The sequence below is a fragment of the Orussus abietinus genome, unplaced genomic scaffold (genome assembly GCF_000612105.2).
Source record: "Orussus abietinus isolate OABI.00-Male unplaced genomic scaffold, Oabi_2.0 scaffold112, whole genome shotgun sequence".
Classification (NCBI taxonomy): domain Eukaryota; kingdom Metazoa; phylum Arthropoda; class Insecta; order Hymenoptera; family Orussidae; genus Orussus; species Orussus abietinus.
Window position 1 is genome coordinate 1 of NW_019394304.1, and position 20,476 is coordinate 20,476.

Consider the following 20,476-nt stretch of genomic DNA (forward strand, 5'->3'; position numbering starts at 1 on the left):
AGGGTGTTTAAGGGTTCAATAAGTGTCTGCGGTGTTTAAAGAGTGAACCAGTGTAATATTAGAAACCTAAAATTATTTATAATGTTTGTTAATATATAGTATGTTACATTGAAAACAAAATATATCTTAAAAATAAAAAAAATATTTGGCCAGCCTCATAGTAATATTTAATTCTCTGAAAGATCTCGACTTCGGTACGATTGCTTAAATGTGCAAAACGTACAATCGATGAGGCTCGCCAAATATTTTATTTTTATTTTTAAGATATATTTTGCTTTCAATGTAACATTCTATGTGTGTTTAGAAAGAATGATTCATTACTGCTATGCGCTCAATTATTACTTCATGGGTATATTTCGGTAAAATTTAATATTTCGCATATGACACCCAATGCATGTATTTGGTAAAAGTAACTGATTTCATTGTTTTTGTGCGATTAATCGCCACTAGATATGACTCGTCGTAGATATGACTTTACAAATTGTACAGTTTCAATTGGATGGATATATTGGGCGCAAATCTTTTTACACCGACGGTGTTTTTGTGGTAATTTCACACCTTTTTGTAAATTGATGAATGTAACAATAACAATTTTTTGTAAGCATTATTACATTGAATGAAATAAAGTCATTTTTCATATGATTTCGAAATTAAAAGTGTGAATCGTTTGTATATTAAATTAATGTCAATATAAGAAAAGTATCGATCGATACCAGTTTTAACATCAACTCTTTTTTACTTTTACAAAGTAATTAAAAATTTTCTTCTGATACTGTTTTTAACATGAACACTTTCAGTTTGGTGTACTAGTACAAGAAATGTATGTGTAATACAAGAAAAGTATCGAGTTACCAGTATACCAAACTAAAAGTGCCAATGGTAAAACTGGTATTGTCGAAAGAAAATTGACTGGTATCGAAAGAAACTACAAATTATTATAATGTAGATAAAAAGAAAGTCTCAAGTTACTAGTAAACAAGGCTGAACGTGTTAATGTTAAAATTTGTATCGGAAGAAAATTGAATTATTTTATGTAAAAGTAAAAGAAGAGTCGAGAGATGATCTAATTTAATCAAAAGAAGTAAGGTTTAGAAGAATCGATACCAGAAATCACTGAACTAATCTAAATGTGTCGATCAATGTTCCCAGTGAACACTGTTATATAACTGTTGGGTAAATGTTACGTTTTCGAAACTAACATGTTATGTAGCATAAAAGTAACATGGAAGTTAGATGTTAGTTATTATTTCCCACTCAGTAATGTAACATGTTAGATCACATGTTATATCAATGTTACATTAATGTGATAATTTCACTTACCTTAAAATAATATTATTTCATCCATTTAATAAAAAAGATCACGCAATTTTATCCAAAATTATATAATTTTGTATTTTTAATTATTTCTTGGTACTTGACAATAGTTAGATATTAAATGACAAATCAGACTTTCAATGAAATTATGTAATGATAAACTATCTGATTTTAATTAAAGACAATTAGGATTTCATTCGACTAGCAAACAATGACTGATAATGTATATGCACGTATGAATTAAAGTCACATTTTTTCATACGAGTAGTAAACAAAACATGACATATATTAATCTTAGGATATTTGACGATGAATTATGACAATGACGATGACGATGATGTAAAAAAAAATGACAGCACCAATGTAGTTCTGTTTTGTTACAAATATGTGCTGCATAATCACAGTAATATCAGGACAGTAACATAATGTAAGATGAGAGTTACAAAGTTATGCTACATTTATATAGATATGATAGTAACAAATATCATGTAACTAGTTAGCTCTATGTTACGTAACTGTTAGGTTATTACATTGTAACAAACGTTATGTTATTTGTTAGCTTAAAGTTACGTAACTGTTAGGTTATTACATTGTAACAAACGTTATGTTATTTGTTAGTTTTAAGTTACGTAACTGTTAGGTTTGGTGTTCAGTGGGTTAAGACTATGAATAAAACTATGAAAAGATGATACCAGTATTAATATAAAGTTATGAATGTAAATAATCTAATTTAATATCAGTACAAGCAAGGTATCATCAGTTTGGAAATATCGATACCAGAAATCAGGAATCTAAAAATGTGTCGATCGATGTAAAAAGTATGAAAGGACGATACCACTAAAATACGAACCTAAAAGTGTCAATCGAAAGAAAACTAAACTATCCCTAATGTAAACGGTTTTGATATTGATTTCGATATCGAAAATTTGAAACGATTTCTCTTGAAAATTTGATGAAAATATTTTCAACGAAATATTTAACCTAAAAATGTCATGATCAATGTCTAACCTGAAAAAATGTCATGTCATCTGAAAATGATGTCAATAATCTGAAAATCATCCATTTTTCACGTAACTCAACAAAATTTCACCGATGTTTTTATAAAACCGTTCGTTGCATTGCAGAGGGGACGGTTCTTTATCAGTAAGCGCGTTGTGTACCACACAAAACGCGGCGTGTCGTCGCATCGAGGGTGGAAACCAATCAGAACTGCAACATAAGTGACCAGGAGGTAAGAGCGGAATGCTGATTGGTTCTTCATCATGTACGCGACGACGCGCCGGACTCAGATTACCATGGCGCCACTTGCGGTAACTCAAGGAAACATGCGAGGAATGCGGGTGCGATGGAAAGGAATGCGAGTGCTAGGAAAAGAATGTGGGCAGAACACGATGATGAATACGTCGAGTGAGCGAAACGTGACCTTGAATGTTTTCAAGTTGGCGTAGCGTATAGTTGATAGCTCCAAAAAATCTGAAAAAATTACAGAATCTACAAAACGGAATGTACTTTCTTTATGCCAAATATGAGTCTATAATAAGTTCTTTTATTCGAGAAAAAAATATTTATTGAATTGACGGGCCAAACTATGGCGTAAAGTATTCGGTGCCGTTCGCGTATGGTTTTAAATGTATTTGGAGCGAAATTCTCCGGAGTTTCCTGATCAAAGTCCATCCGGGGGCGGGCCACGAACGGATACCCTGCGCGCTTCGTCCTCGCCTTCTGGGACGGCTTTCACGGGGAGAGCGAAAAATCCTTAGGAAAGGGACGCCGAAGGACGCGCCGGGAAATTCGGTACTTTATAGTAACTGGCGCCCTCCAAGCTTTTCATTTGAGTCCATTTAGGAAGTTTGAAGTGATTATTAACGGGACTCGGATCGAATGCGAGGGAAAGGTGCGAGGCATCCGATAAATGTGTGAAATCGGAACCGCCACATTTGCAAAAAACGGCCTGGAAAAATAAACCGCCAAAATCAGGGAGAAATACCCGTCATAATGCTTAATATTTATGTAGGAGACCAACAGCCATATAGTAGAAGTTATTCAGTGACAAAACAATGCATTTACATAGAAATAAGTTTAAATTAACTTCAAATTGGTGGATCGTCAAAATAAGTCAAACTATTTTGGAAAATATGTTCACAAAAATGAACATCTGGTTCTAAGAAAATGTTGACAACCTTCATAACTTTCCCATTTTTTAACAAATAAATCATTTACAGCATTTTTCACCCTTTGATACTGGTATTGTGTTATGATTTACTAGTATTGAAATCACTTTACCCATATTGTCAAATTTAAAATCAATCGCTGTGTGTACTGAATATCGCATTGTATTAATTTTTTCAGATAATCTGTTGCATATTTGAGCCAGTGGGCGGTTGGGAGCATTTTCTTTAACTGTCCAAGACAGTTTTCAAATATAAAACAATTAATTGCATTTAAACTTTCCTTGTTATAAATAGTCTCTTGTATCAAATATAGCAAACAATGGATGTTATAAACTCGTTGATCAGAGTATACATTGGAAAAATGCCTGCAAAACGGATGTATCAAAGTAATCTTCAAAGAATCAAGATTCTCTTCAAAACCTGAAGACATGAACAATCTAAACGATACGTGAAAATGTAAAAAATGTTTGTATTAAGCTCGTGTCAACATTCTTTTAAAATACATATGGTCCGGAATATAATAAAAAACATCGAAATTCGAATTCGTTCCAACGATCCAGTTCCATAAGTGTTCGTGGTTTCCGATTGAATTCTACAGAAAAATACTTATCTATCTCGACCCAGGCTACCCATGAAGTGGAATATACGTAAATTAATCATCTAAATTAGGTCTATAGGTAAAGCAAATGTATATCATCTATCGTCAACCGAAAAAATATCTAAAGGATATATATAAATATCTACGTCTATTGCAGATGAAAATTATATATCCATTATTAATCTACAAATATCTACTTATTTCTTGGCGCATAGAAAATATATTATAGTTTCAGTAGACAACTACCATTGTTCAAAATACGTTTAGAAAAATAAAAAGACACTTCATGTAACGTAACATTATTCATACATACTTAATGATTATATCTAAATTCCAACTTGATAAAACTGTTAATTACGTCTATACTCTGATTTTTATATTTACTTCTTATTTGGCTGGTGACCATACATCATGATTTTTTACCACTGTATGTATAAACTATGATGTATTACCAGGCACCGTATGAAGTATAATATATTTATAGTCGACGTACAAATTAGAACATAAGTATAGAAAACTTATATTATCTATGGTATGCATCATGAAAATATCTCGTGAATATATATGTAAATCTTTTTCACGCCAATATTTTCAGTACATATATCATGGAAGTCTAGATAACCTGCATAAAAATCTAAACTGTTTGAAAACGTTACATTGATAGTTTTTATTCAGCTTTCACAGACTTATAAAAATGTAGTTGCACTGTAAAAAATTGCACACAGTTAAATGAACTATTTTTACGTAATATTCATAAGTTCATGCACTTTTAGTATATAAGATTGTACTAAAATTGAGTTTAGTATCTTAAAAGTGAATCGGTATACATTTATTATACACTTTTAAATAAAAAGATGATTTTATAACGTGCTGTTACAATTTTTACATGACTTAAATTTACAATCACTTACGAGGTTTCTGAAGAATAAGTTTACAACAGTTTACATAAGTCCGAAAAATTTTCTTTCATAGGCTTTGGTAGCATCGTGGTTAACGTTCCTGCTTCGTCCCCGTGAGTCCTGGATTCAAATCCCGACAATTGAAAACAATTTTTCTCTGTCAAAAACATCAGAATTTGTCTACATAGCTATACTGAACAAGTTCTCAAAAAGTATTATGAATTTCATCTTTTTTACAAATACGTATGAATATCTATAGACGTGGATTAACCATACATATTACGTACCATGTCCGGACATCTAGCCTTTGGGTGTATCTAAAATAGAGTTCATTGATATCTATATATGTATCTTACATACGTTCAATAAACATTTATATACGATTAATTTACGGATATTTCACGTTCCGCGGTGTCTGGGTACTGAATGTATTTTGTATCAATCACCACGCAAATTCAGTAACTTTTGTTTTCATTGCAGCGATTCCGCACAAAAACTGTACTGATACGTACGCAATGCATGATTCAAGATTATATGCATAAAGCAAGTACAAAAGTTTGTAACTGAAGAAAAATTTTCTAAACAGTTATCATGATACTATTCCTATTATTTTACTGATCCTATTATTTTGTTATATACTATTTTAGTCCATGTAAAAAAATAGAATGCTACCTAATAACAAGTCAGTAGTACGATTTTATACTTATTAATTAAAATGACTTATTTATGTAATCTGATAAACTTGGTAGGATCTAGGAAACGGGGTTCGGACTATCGTTAGGCATACAGTTGATGAAGAATCAAGCCTTTACATGGACACAGTTTACGAAAGTATACAAGTCTTTTTATTTGGTTTTCATGTAACAACGCATATGTACAAAACATTCTATTTACAGTTAATAAGTCTTGTATCCCGGTCAAAAGGGTGTTAAACCGTACACTGCGATTCGCAGGTCGAGGATAGTGGCAAATTTTATTACGCGGTTAAAAAGGCGGTGTTTATGGTTTAGAGCACCTTGCAAAGCACCCACGCCTTTAATTTTCTTACCAATAAATATTCCACGGCTCGGTTGCATCACAAATCACAGACACACTTAGATACTTAGGTTTACGGACGGCCGTAGACTCCTAAACTGCTTCTTTTTTTGTATCATTTCGAGATTGTAAGCACCATTTTACTTTTTATCGGTATTCTCGCTACCTAGAGTCCCAACACGGCTCCAAAGAAATGTAAGTATTAATTGTATTGTTTATTTCCTGATCACCTACGATGATAGATGAAAATTGCGAAAAATCCGCCAGAAAAATTGGCGAGGAGCGTAAATCTATCTTAGTAGCAGTCAGTTTCTTCATAGTTTGGTAACACTTTTACAGCATCCCCTGTTCTAGCTGTAATACATGTATAAACCGGCTTTCCTAGACTAAAAGTTATATGACTTAGAATTTTACGGGATCTTGGTAGTGCCTTTAAAATTATCCTCACTTCTATTAAAAGAAATGTAAAAATAAATGTAGAGGTCTAGAAGACCCAAAGTAGACCTTAGTAGATAAAAATAATCCACAGAGTTAACAAAAAATTGATATTTTGAATTGTCTTGAGCAAGTGAAACCGAATATGAAAGCGAGGAACAGTATATGCTGTTGAAGTAAAAAGTTTTGCCTCTAAACTGCGACCGAACTTGCTCAAATGTGGCAGATACAAGAGATTCCGCGAATAAACAGTCTTTTTATCGTCCACATTTAAAATTCCGGACGTTTTTACTACTTCGAATTTTTCGAAGTATTGCTCAAATTTCTTTCATACATAATCATACTGTATTCGCATCACAATGGCCAACTTACATATTGGCCACCACCAATGGTTTTAATTTATGTATCTTAACTAGCACTTTTTAACTAGTACTCATCAAGGATTGCGATGCATTACTTAATATCGTTCTGGAACGACCTGCTGACAAGCCGCTGTCAGCTACGATCAGCTACAATTGTCAATTATTATTCGATTCGTGGTCTATCTCCCAAATGAAGCAGTCCTTTGCAATCTACATTAACAGATTTCTGCCTGTAGACTGACCATTATTCGAGTTGCCAAGGTCTACACCATGTGTAAGATCAACAACAACACGATTATTTGCTCTACGAAACGACCAAATGAACGAGTGATGTTCTTTAAATTCACTTCGAAAAGGAATCATTTTATCGGTGATAAAATTAGCAGGGCCACCCAGTAGATCCACCAGGGAGAGCGATACTTTTCGGGATTCATCCCGATGACTTGCTTATAAGTTGACCGCTTTCGACGGTATCAGGAAAATCGCTTCATGCGGCCAGCCGTGGCGGCAATATATGTTGTTGAGGTAACCCGGGTGTGAGGACTGGCAACAAGTTAACTCTCAGGGGTGTAGGTACCATCTGAGGAAGTGCACCCTGTCCACCGTTAGGAATTCTATCGCGAGCATGTCGTTTGACATGTTTTGCCAGATGATCACTCCTCATGAAACGTCGTTGGCAAACCGTACATACAAACTTCTTCTCCCCGGTGTGGGTTCTTTTGTGCCGCGAGAGCTCATCGCTCCTAGAGAATCTACGACCGCAGTCCTCATAAGGACAAGGAAAAGGTCGTTCGCCGGTGTGTGTGCGGGTGTGGGCTTTCAGGTGCGAGGATTTAAAATAATTCTTCCCGCAACCTGGATGCTCGCATTCATACACCCTGCGGCGAACCGCAGCTTCCGGGAGACTTATACTCGTGTCATTCGTCGTGATAGCCGGAGCGGTTACTAGGAACAGCGGTGCCCTCGGCAACACCAAAGAACTAGGTCCTAGAAGTCCCGTGACCATGGCAATGGGAGTAGGTTTCGGAGCCAATGGCTGTAGTCGGGGATGCACGGTCTCGCGATCAGTATTCTTGTTGTTAACGATGATTTCTTCCTTTCTTAAGCTCATCTTGAACTTCAAGCTCTTTAACACATTTTCTGTTTCCTCTGGTGCTTTTTTTTGACTTGCGTTAATTCCCATATTAGTTTTGGGAAAACTCGAGGGCGTCTCGAAGATTTTCGGCAATAAACTTGCGGGGCTGTAGGTGCCGTCACGGTTTGCCTTCATTATTACTGACACTCTAGATGGCTCAGGACTCGGTGGTGGTGTTCCCTCTAATAAAACCTTAAACGTAATAACGATTGCTATTAATTTACGAGTCGTTAATAAACAATCGTTTATCACATGAGATGATTTCTATTCCGAGAAGGCAGTGGAAAAGTAATTTTGTTCGCAAAACCACTCATCTTGAACGGTTTTAAGCCAACATGTTTATCGATGAGACCGGTCAAATGTTCTCTCAGGATAAGAAAAGCCCAGACTTTTGAACCTCTTACGTTACTGAGAACATCCGAATACCGACCGAGATAAACAGTCTTTCGAATAGCTTCGAAGGGAAAGACGGACACGACCGGTAAGGCAGACATTCACCTTGGCCAGCTCACAGTTGTCATTGCAGCGCCGCTTACGGGGTGGCTCGTCTTCCTCGGAGTCAGAAGGCTGAGGAGTGAGAGGCAAACCAGGTCGAGCGGAGTTCTCGGGGCCCGTCCGCGTTTCCAAATTTACGCTCTCCTTTTGCAATAACTTCTCGCCCAGGAGGGCTGCTACGCTAAAGGAAGATTGCAGCGGCTCCACCTGAAAAAGGAATTAGCATTTAGGAAATATGCTATAGCTCGAACAACGCTACATCTGACGATCAATTTAAGGGAGTTTGTGGAACTCCATTCGGCATTAGTGGACCATATACGAGTCACTCTTCAATGTTTTCATTTCATATATAAGGTTGTTGTATATTGAAAAAGACAAAGCAGTCGGCCCCGATAAAGTAATAAAATTTCAATTCGTGTTTACACATTCATTTTTTACTACTCGACGCGTACTTCATACGCCAATTGATTACCAAAATCCAAGCGCGGAATATATTGATAATACTTGTGCAAATATAATACAAGCAATTTTCTTATTTAAATAACCAGAAACGATAAATAAACACATGTATAATACTTCGGTATGAAAAGGCCATTATGCATCCATTCCAAATGAAAAGGAAAATAAACACCCAAAATTGAAAATCAAGTACTTTTGTGATTCATTGCATTCCCTATTACGGCACTACCCACCCATAAACTCTTGACATAAAAAAAAGAAACTCCGAAAAAATCGTCGGACAAGTAATTCGTATTTCGCGGGCGGACAGTGAATCTCTTGGCGGGACATTTAACTGACATCTTCAAGTATCGTAAGTTCTTCGAATATATATCTTGAGTCACGATTGAATGTGTCGACTTACGTGTACTTGCTTGAGCTGTGGCGAGGCCGGCGGAGACAGGGGCACCGGAGTTGAATCCATCGTTTGTATTTGAGGACCGGGTGGAAAAGTATAGCGGAATGCGCAAAAGGAGCACTTCTGTACGCGGGCGGGACGTTGTCCGACGGGCGTCTCGCGGCATAGTGAAGCTTTCTCGTGTCCGGCAACCCGACGTGCAATCCCAGGGTGTGTTAGTGATCATGCGGCGCGCAGCCGATGGGCCAATCAACTGCAGGGGCTCGCCCAAGCGGACCAACCGCGGCAAGGCTGTCAGTTGGCCGGCGCGTGATCAGCGGCGTGATGTTCACGTGCTCTGAGTCTGACTGAGGTCGTGATCGTGACGTCAACGTGCGTGGCGAACGGATCGATACGTCATGGCGTCACCGCGAGCGTCACGCGCTCATACGAGATCCGTGGGGACCCACGGGCAACACCTACGATTGCTTCAGGGCCTACCCTACTCCGACGCACGTCCGGTACTTCCGGTGCTTCCGGTGCTTCCGGTTTATCCCACTGATCCGCGAGGTCAGATGTGCGTCGACGAGCCCCTGAAACTTCTTAGTTTGCGAACACACGTCTCTTTATTTATTCAATATTTCTGTAGCACCCGTGTTCGTGCAAAAGAGTAATACTAACGGTATTTGAAATTTCTTTACCGTCGTCTTCCCAGGAATACCTTTAACAGATTTATCAATTAACAATTGTTTCATATTTATTCGGGGCTCTTCAAGTTAAGCATTATAGAATGAAACAAACGAAATGGTGATATCTGAGTACTGGTGTAGTTATAAACATTAATAAGTGGAATTTAAGTTTCGATTTCACCTTCATTGTAAAATGTGGTTTGAATATATTATAGTTAATGTGACTCCGATGATTCATAGTATTAAAATTTTTCAAGAAGCATTGATAATCATCAAAAAATGCTGTAAGATGTACTTACTGTACATTAATTGGTGTTTTCGGTGTCTGTCTCAGTACTTTCTTTTAACTTTTTCAGTCAAGAACAGTGCCGAAACTAGTTTCCTAAGAGCCCTGTGCCAGATGTTATTTTAGGGCCTCAGATTTTTTTGTTTGGGGGAGGCGGGATATTAATAAAACTAATAAAATGGATACACTCAACAACCAGCAGCTGTTTTTAGCATTCATTTTATTAATAATCTTTACGTATCAAGCATATAACATTTTTGTACGAAACAAATATTGTATAGAAACGTACATGTAATAGTTATTACATTAAGCGGTAGTTTTCGGAATAGGACATACAAAATCATTATATCGATTGCCCTTTTTTGAATTAAATTTCAGCGAATAATTTTTTTTTTCAATCACGTCTCGGAGCTAATCCAGAGCCCCCCTTGGGTCCAGGGCTTGTACGGGTGCACATATTGCACCTGTTTAGTTAAGGCAATGATAAAAAGTCACTATTAAAAATACCCTTATTACTTTCAGTGTAACTTTTGTACGTGATTCCTACGCGATAACTTACTGATATTGTCTTGCGTTCTCTTTGTCGCATTTCAATGAGCGCGTTGAATTTATATCATGAATTGTTCAATTAAAGTAACGTCAGATGGAAAACATTAGTTTTAAACGTTGTAAGTCTAGAGATAAAAATAACTACAGTTTTTATGATACTTACACACAATGTTACAGATTGACCTACTTCTTGTATTATTTATAGAAGCATTCTCATACTATATATTTTACACGCTGTGAATTACGAATAGATGGAATTGTGTTCTAACGACTGCGATAATACATTAACTGTACTATAATTCGATCGTAGCCCTTCTGAGTTAATCTTTCTAGTTGTTCTATTCCATATATTTATAGGCATTGTTCTTCTACAGTTACATCGAAGCTATGTCGACGGACATAATAAGTAGTCGATACATATACAAGTTAATATATTCACTGTTAAATTTAGGGATCGGTACAAATTGAAATTCATTATTAGATAATATAACATTATTTGTTTAAACAAAATGTTTATGAATTTATTTATATTTGCTAATTTTCAGAATATCGGAAGATCTTTGGAAATAGTCTGTCGTTAGTAAGGAAGAATTTTGTCACAATTCCGAGTTAAATCAGTCATTGATATGGAGTTCGGTGATCTATTTCACGAAGTCCACGCTAAAGTCATGTTCCTGGTTTCCGTTCGATCTTCTAACAGACACGAAGAACGCTCGAGGTCGAATTATTCATTTCCTCTCGAACGAACCTGGAGAGAATGTGATGAGTTCAAACGCTTGCAGTGAATGTGCTATTTTTCTTGATAAATGCGCGCTATCGAGATAACGGGAAACGCGCATTGCACAGTTCTTGACAATTTCCTCCAGTTGATCAAGAATGAAGAAGGCTCAAGAGGTAACTGGACTATTGAATTTCTTGTTGCATTTAAGGATATTTGTTTACAGATTGCATCACTGCATTTACAGGTAATGTAACATCTCCATAACTTAAAAATATTATAGGAAATTAGTATTGAATACCTTAACAAAAAATTTATACAAGTATTGAGATTCAATTAACACTAGATTTACGGAATCCGCCAATGTAATGGATTTCGAATTTCATGAGCAAAGTTATAGAAACTTTACTATTTTTCCTAGTAATTTCTATTGACTTTTATTATTGGAATGATATGAACCTAGATCTAAAGTTATAAATTAATAGTGTATAATTAAATTGTTTCTAAATTACACAATTTTTTTTTAAGGAAATGCTTTCATTCACGCATCAACTTGACGGATGTCCGTAAAAATAGGTATATAAGAAATGTCCGTAAACCTAGTGTTAAAATGGAGGTTTATTTTCAAACAAGATCACCTTGACATACCACTTTGAGGAATTCTGTAGGTTTCCAGAACAGTAATGGTATTGATATTAAATGACCAATGCAAAACCATCAATTGCATGTTCCTTTGCGCTGTAAATTTAACTGCAATCGCAGTAAGGGTGATGTAGTGCTTTAGTTAAGTTAGATTGACGAACGGGTCCAAGAAACCCAGCCCGTCAGTTACTCTAAATATGTCTAAATGAGGTTTAGGATGTTTCATCTAAGGACATTTTGCCAGGTGGACGTTTCATCTAAGGACATTTTGCCAGGCAGACGTTTTGCTAGTAGGATGTTTTGCCAGTAGGACACTTTTCCAATAATATATTTCGCGAGGACATTTCGCCAGTGGTATATTTTATCATGTTGACGTTTCAGCAATGAATATATTCACCGTGAGCCCAAAATTTGATTTCAAATTTTAATTTAATTCCATATTAAAATTTATTGCTCATAATCGCAGTATCCTCAAAACTTTGCTAATACTTCTTCATATACTCGGTAAATGAGTACACATTACCAAGGTTCTGCTGAATGTATAGCAGGCGTAAAATACTCGTATATCAGTTTCTATTGAATGTATGTAAAACATTTATATGAAGATCTATTTTAGATATACTCAAAGGCTAGATGACAGGATGTTAAAAATAATATATATATCAGGTGACAACTTACGGGACATTTTCAGAAACCTATCGTACACTAGTGGGACACTCGGTGTCTTTCAGGACCGTCTTGAAAGATTTTTCTATCAATCGATTATTATCAGAACGGTCCTGAAAATAACCGTTACGAATAAAACATTTGATTCAATACTGTTGTATGGGTTTACGTAATAAAAAAGCATTTCTCTTTCCATAATAATTTCTAAAGAATACAAATTCTGGCATCTGAATGATTACATGTAATAATATTTCGTGTTTTTAAGCATTGCATGCTATCAGGATAGTTTTTTATCATTCGTCCATAATCAGGACAGTCCTGACAATGACCATTAAATAGGAAGAACGTATTACATTACGCGTAATGTACTTAAATACGGTCCTTAAATTGTAACAAAACCTCGAAATCCGTAACGAAGGAATCATTCTAGTCTCGGACTGGTTATAATTTTATTCCTTGAGTATCTTTGGAAAATTTAAGACCTTGTTACTCTGGCATGCTGAAATAGCAAAGTTGCTTTTTTTTTATAACGTTAGATTCGTTTTAATCAAGAACGCTTGGTAATTGCATGTCGTGTCAAATCCCAAGGAGAACGGAAGGGTGGAATATGCGTTTAAAAATAGATAAAATAAACATTTTGAATGGTGGCGTAAGAAAAATCTGTTACTATCCTATATTATCTTAATTTATCTTATATTATATAAGATGTCGCGCCGTCTCGCTTGGTGGAGAAGTGATGAGCTGAATGTTGTTGGGAATTATGTATATGGATTTTATGTAACGATAGTTGAACCTTTAGGGTCCTTAGCGAACGCTCTATGCGGATGTTTCGACACTGATAGGTTCTAAAGGAGATGAAGGAGAAACTAGAGGAAGAATGAATAAAACGAAAGAATGATTTTTAATTCTCAATGAAAAGGAGTTTATGCAGGAAACCTGTCGAAGGTTACAAATATAGAAGGGAAGAGTTCGAGAAAGAGAACTACTGCTCGCGAGTTGTGTGTGTGTATGTGTGCGCGCGCGCGCGCGCGCGGTGTGATTGTCTAACTACCTTGGGCGTTGATCAGTTGAATGTATCGGTATGGGGAACGTACTGAACTGATAGTATTAAAACTAAAGTACTGGCATTCACATCACTGTATCGTTGGAATTTCTACGTACGATATGTTTATTCACATTCTTAGAGTATATAGTGCGACGGGAATTTCGGGGTCTCGCATCCACACCCTACAAATTGGTGCCCCGCTCAGTTCCTCCCACGGTGTACCCGATTCGAGCGGTCAGAAAAAATCCCGAACGTAAACGATACGTCTCGCTTGAATTTCTTAAGGTGAAGTGAAACCCCCTTCAAATCAGTCGATTTGAATACAACACTTTTTTTTAGGGTATTAGACCAAAGTGTCCGAAACTTTGACATATAACTCCTGATCATCTAAGAATTGTCCTGACACATTCAAAATTTGGATTTTTTAACAAAATTTTTCAACTCAGCCCAGACCAGAACCAAAATGGCGTCAAGCCCTCATATTTCAATGGATATACAATTATCGAAGGCTATAATATGAGAATCGAAAGGGTCAGGACAATATTACAACAATTTAAAACACTCTGGTAATCGATAAACTCGCATTTGAACGGGATAAAGGCAAAAAAAGTGTTGTATGCGGTTCTATGCCAAAACGATGGGAATACGAGGTCTCGAAGTGAAAATTTAATTGACCTGGGAATCACAGATGGCGCAGGGGGTCCCTCTGCAGTCAATTAGGGCCCCAGAAAGCATGAATTCAGAGGATTTCTGGAGTTTTACTTTGATTTATTGATATTTATTGTACGAAAACGACAGGTGGAGTATGCCATTTGGTACAGTATCCAATATAATTCGACCCAGCTGTCAATATAAAAACGAACGTCGGCAACGTAGGCATTTAGAAAAATCTTCTTTATCGACGTCGATCAAGTTCCTCGACGTGTTTCACTTCACCTTAAGGGCGCCAGGTATGTCATGACATACCGCGAAACCGTTGACCAAATCCGGCTAGGGTGTTCGGCCTGCTATCGGACAACCGCGAGGAAAAAACCCGGCCCTCAGTTAGTCAGCCCCGCAAGGGTCACGCGACCTTTTGCGGCACGGTAAAGATGGGGGGGGGGGTCGCCCACCACAGCGGAGCGGCGTAGTGGACTTGGAAATCGGAAAGGAAGACCGAAAAAAAAAATCACGTAGTCCTATTTCATCGAGAATCTCGTCCCTAGTTTATTGGGCCTCCATACTGCCCTCACAGAAATACTTCTGGGTCCTACCGGCGCGTGCAGGGATAAATCCTGTAGGTCCGCAACTAAAACGGAGTCACCGGCTCCTCCAAAAATCGACTCCCAACTTTCCGGGAGAACACGGGGCACAGCGCCCAACTAACACCACCCAGGCCTCCCTAAACGAACGAACATGACAGGCCGAGTGGGTCGGTAACGATCAACCGGAGGGCCCTAACGCAACACTAACGAGATCGGTAATTACACGCGGGACGAGAAAAATCGGGAGCGCATTCCCAATCAAGACGGGGCCGGTCCCGGTCACGCTAACAGCCGGACATCTTACGAGAATTCCCGCGGGGCACGTGTCGAGGAGGCAAATTAACCGAATACAGGATATTTCTGTTTTTCTTTCGAGCGGAAAGGAAACTTCTATTTTGAAAGCCCACTAGGGGTGTGCTCACTAAGCGACTCTCTACCCTTCCGCGACCGGTCAAAATCCGAGATAGGGCAGCGGCAGCGAGCTCGACAACTCCGGCGACACCGGGAGTATCCTGGACAATGAGCTCCTCGGCTCACCAGGACCTCCGGATTTCGGAAATCCCCCTCCAGACCTTCCGTCAAACGCCGTCAAGCTGCCAAACGCCGTCAATTGACAGCGCGCACGTTAGATGTCCCGACCGGTATAGCGGCGCGATAATTTAGATCTCGATTCTTCGTCCTCGACCCGTACCGACGGTAGCAAGGCCGCGACATACTCTCCCGATAAACACTTAACCCTATTAGTTCTTATCCTAGAACGCCCTTATTTACAACACATACTTACAGCTAGTGATTGTCCACGATAACCCCCGGTGTCGCCAACTGATGCTGCAATTAAATTAATACAATATTCGGTACTTACCGCTACCGCTGCACCCCCAATTGTGACGGCAAAATCCTGCAACGTCACAGTAGGTATAACATGTATAAAATTTAAAAGTATCATTTGCATTCTTTTTCGCACTACCTATCAGTGTAAATTTTAAATACAAAAACCGTGATTCTAAATTCAGTAAAAGTATAACGTACAGATGCAAGTATATTGGTGACTAACACATGCACTTTTCTTTCATCACATAAATGTAACAAATGTATACATTTTGTGTTGATCAATGTAAATCTATGGTACATATTTGTACGATATACTTGTACAAATATAGTACATACTTGTATCATATGTGTGATTATATTATGCATTGTGTGTTTTCATGACTATCTTTTTTGCTAGGTAGTAATCAGGACAATCCTGAAAATGACTGATTAATAAGAAATATTTGTTATGTTATTGCATATACACAAATGTGACGCTCACAATCAGTGAGTATCGTTGCCGAATGTCACTGACAGATAAAGACCACTTGAGTTTTTAAATCTGTTTTTTAAATTTCAACAATTCCTACACGTGTGTAGGGAGTCTAAACTTTATCCTTCTGGCACGAAGGCAATTGAAGCTTTGATTTATTTTATTCTATTGTCCTACACTTCACCTATGTATGTGTGTATAACAATCTCACGATCTTGACTGGTCCACTTTAACACATTGTTGACCGGCAATTTCACAACTCTAGTCATTCCGGCACTAGTTAACTCGTGACCGGTCTACAACACGTTAATCACTTGAAAATAATTACTGATCAGTCCCAACAAAAAATGGCAAAGGAACTTTCAATCGCAAATTATTATCCCTGCCTGTCATCTGGAGGTTATATGGTGGTTCTTGAGCAACCATGTTTGAAAGTTCATCATATTATTAAACGATTAAGATGATATGAAAGCAAAATCCGTTACTCAATAGTATGAATCTAGTTGCTTATAAAATACATAAATGTTCCTGTAAAGTAACTATAAGAAACGTTTTAAGTGAGAGGGAATTGAAACAGATTTGGAAAGAATTAATAAAATTTTTCGAACTGATTTAACCCTTTCGCGACAGCGGAACTAGCCATCAGGGTACACCGTACACATTAAGAGGGTCGTGCGCAAAAATTGCTAGATATAATTTAGTAATATGTTTGCGTATGACAAATTATAAAAATAACGCGTTTAGTAGATGCCGGATATATTCGGCGCTGACCAGGGTGAAGCATTTAGTGGATGCCGGATATAACCGACGCTGGGCGTTGTTTACGCCATTTGAAAATAAGCGCTGAGATAAATTCCTGGCGGATAAATTCAGAGTTCATTGAATTTGCACCACGCACAATTGTAAATAAGAACAACAATAACAATTTATTGTACTAATAAAATAACGGATAGAGAATACAATTTGTCGATATGAATGCGCGGTACAATCGCGTGTCCGGGTTACGCACTAACAAGTAGGTCCCAGTGCGGAGACAAATCATCCGAATTGTTCGAAGTCCTAGTTGAGTCTAAAACTTAAAAAATATGGAAAGTTGCATTCTCGATACACTTTCTTCCCTTTCCTCTGTCGAAACCTAGGAAAGGATGCACTTGGGATGCTGAGCCCTGATTGGCTGACTTTAGGATAGCATTTCCGAAAGGTTCGTTTCTTCAGGTTGACACAGACTTCCTCGAATCCTGGAGAAAGTCCGCGATGTCTGTTAGCCATACGATACCCTTTTGGAAATGCGTCGCCATGGCAGACCCTGAAGTGGCCACTTTGAAGACCCCCCTGATCAGGGTCATAAATTCCGAGTCCTTTCTTTAGCTATTTTCTAACCACGTGCAGGACACTCTTTCGAGAAAGAGTGCATCGCATTGTCCATGGCCAAATGTTGCTCAAATGTTCTTCAGGTCGCCTCACTCCAATCAGATGGTTGAACATTCCGCCCACCTTGAGAAATAGTTTTCAACGAAGCCCAAAATTGATTAATACGGTGTGCTTATCTACCAAAGAGATCCGTGTAACAAATAATATCCTTACGTACTGACACAGAGGAAATAGATTTCTATACAATGTAGCTGATCTCATTCATATCAGAGGTATCTTAAATAATAAACATGCGTATCAGTAATAATATATATTGTTAAATTCTGACCAAGGTGCTGAATACAAATTTAAAGTAGACTAAATGTGAGGTAATACACATTGTCCTTTATGTCACTAGTACGCCTATGAGTTATTTTGCCTCTTTTGAGGAGTCTAAATAATTGAATTCTCGTTTTCAATTGACTGTCTCTCCGATATTACTTCACTACCATTGTCTATAGGCGGAATGCATACTTTTGATACCGGACGTTTGACGACATTATCTGATAGTTTGATTGACACCACCCATGTAATGTCATCCTTCACTGGATGCAGCTCAACAATGCGACCTAAACGCCACCTTAACGGTGGTAAATTGTCCTCCTTCAAAATGACCATGGTCCCAGGTCTAAGTCCGTTGTCCGTTTGCTGAGTCCATTTGTAACGCTGTTGGAGATGATGCAGATACTCTTTCTGCCAGCGCTGCCAAAAATGCTGAAACATCTGTTGAACATGTGGATATCTGTCCAGTCGATTGATGCGGATGTCCGTCAAATCTGGTTGCGGCAATGCTGTTAACGCATCTCCAATAAGAAAGTGTCCCTGAGTCAAAGGAATTAAATCATTGAAATCATCGAATAACGGAGATATGGGTCGCGAATTCAGACATGCCCGAACCTGTGTTAACATGGTATACAGTTCTTTATATGCTAAATGCGTTTCACCTATGACTCGCTTAAAGTGATGCTTTGCCATTCTTACTCCACTCTCCTATAATCCTCCAAAATGAGGAGCATGAGGTGGAATTAAATGCCAACAAATACCTTCTTCGGCTAAAAATTGTGAAACTCGGTTCTGAGGCTGCTCACTTGCGAGTAGCTGTGCTACATCTGTAAGTTCATTATTGGCCCCAATGAAATTGGTGCCGTTGTCCGAGTAAATATTCTTCGGTTTACCTCGCCGAGCGATAAACCTTTGCTAATAATTGAGAAAGGCCGTGCTCAAGTTGCTCGCGAGCTCTAAATGAATCGCCTTTGTAGAAAAGCAGATGAAAATACACATGTATGATTTAATCAAAGTCCGGTTGCGCGTTTTTTCTTGAATGAAATAAGGTCCAGCATAGTCCACTCCGCATGAATGAAATAGTCGAAATGGTGTTATCCGCGAAGCGGGTAAATTTGCCATGATATAGTTTATCCCACTCGGATTAACGCGGACACATCTTATGCATTTTTATGCGACTCTTGCCCGATAACGGCCAGTACCGAGTTCGAAGGGAGGCAAGAATAGACTCACGTCCTGCGTGCAGTAATTTAGAATGTTCGTTACTAATTATTAACTCTATCAAACGATGGTGTGCGGAAAAAATTATCGGATGCTTTCGCTGATAAGGAATTCAGGTATTAGCGAGTCTTCCGCCCACCCTGATGAGTTCGATTTCATCTAAAAACGGATGGAGAGAACACAGCTTGTTAGTCTTCCCTACGCATTTATGGTTTTTAAGTTCATCTAATTCCTTTGCGAACGATTCCCGCTGTACTAATTTCAACAAAGGGTTCATTTCACCAGTATATTCGCTTGATTCTAGGTGCCCTAGCTTTTTGTCCTGTGCTGCGACTGTCGCATTATTTTTAAACCTCAAGAGGTAGGCTACAATTCTAATTAATTTGAAAAATGACGAATATTTCTCGAAAATTGGGTGACTGATCTTCGCCGCGGTAACCAGAACCGTTGAAACTTGTCGCTGTTCAGGGAGATCTTCATTGTCGCATATACGTGCAGCATCCAACGGCCAATTGTCAGAATCTTCCTTTAACCACGTGGGTCCGTACCACCACACTTCCGAATTAAGTAGATCCTTGACACCGATGCCACGTGATATGATATCTGCTAGGTTTTTAGCAGACACGAGGTGATTCCAATTCTGGTTTGTCAACTCTTGAATTTCAGCTGTTCGGATTGCAACAAAGGTCTTCCGTTGTGTACGGGATAACTTTATCCATGCCAAGGTAATAGTTGAATCGCACCAATAAAATTCACAGTCCCATTTGATATTTAGGGCCGTCGAGACCTTATGACTAAGTTGTGCCAAAAACGATGCTCCACGTAATTCAAGTTGTGGAAGTGACACTGTCTTTAATGGAGCGACACGAGACTTTGCGCACAGTAAGCGTACAAAATGTCCATATGCATCTGTAGTCCGCACATAGATGCATGTTCCGTATGCCCTTTAAGAGGCGTCGCAAAATCCGTGCAGCTCGGTACATATCGGTTGGTCACAAAGAATGCGCCTATGAATTGAAAGATTGTTTAGATCTTCCAATTGGCGTTGAAATTCCACCCAACTGGTATGAATGTCCTATGGTAACGATTCGTCCCACGTGACCTGCAGCTGCCATAAGCGTTGTAGTAACAGTTTGACTTGT

General features: G+C 38.1%; 1 protein-coding gene across 1 annotated transcript; it reads right to left on the reverse strand.

The window, feature by feature from the left end:
• Positions 1–5,804: 5,804 nt before the first annotated feature.
• On the reverse strand, positions 5,805–9,504 carry LOC105700200 (Krueppel-like factor 3). The gene is made up of 3 exons (XM_012425854.2): positions 9,307–9,504; positions 8,448–8,651; positions 5,805–8,141 (listed from the first exon to the last, which is right to left on the reverse strand). Exons 1-3 carry the CDS (start codon positions 9,364–9,366, stop codon positions 7,302–7,304), a joined length of 1,104 nt encoding a protein of 367 aa, XP_012281277.1. The 5' UTR covers positions 9,367–9,504; the 3' UTR covers positions 5,805–7,301.
• Positions 9,505–20,476: the final 10,972 nt, after the last annotated feature.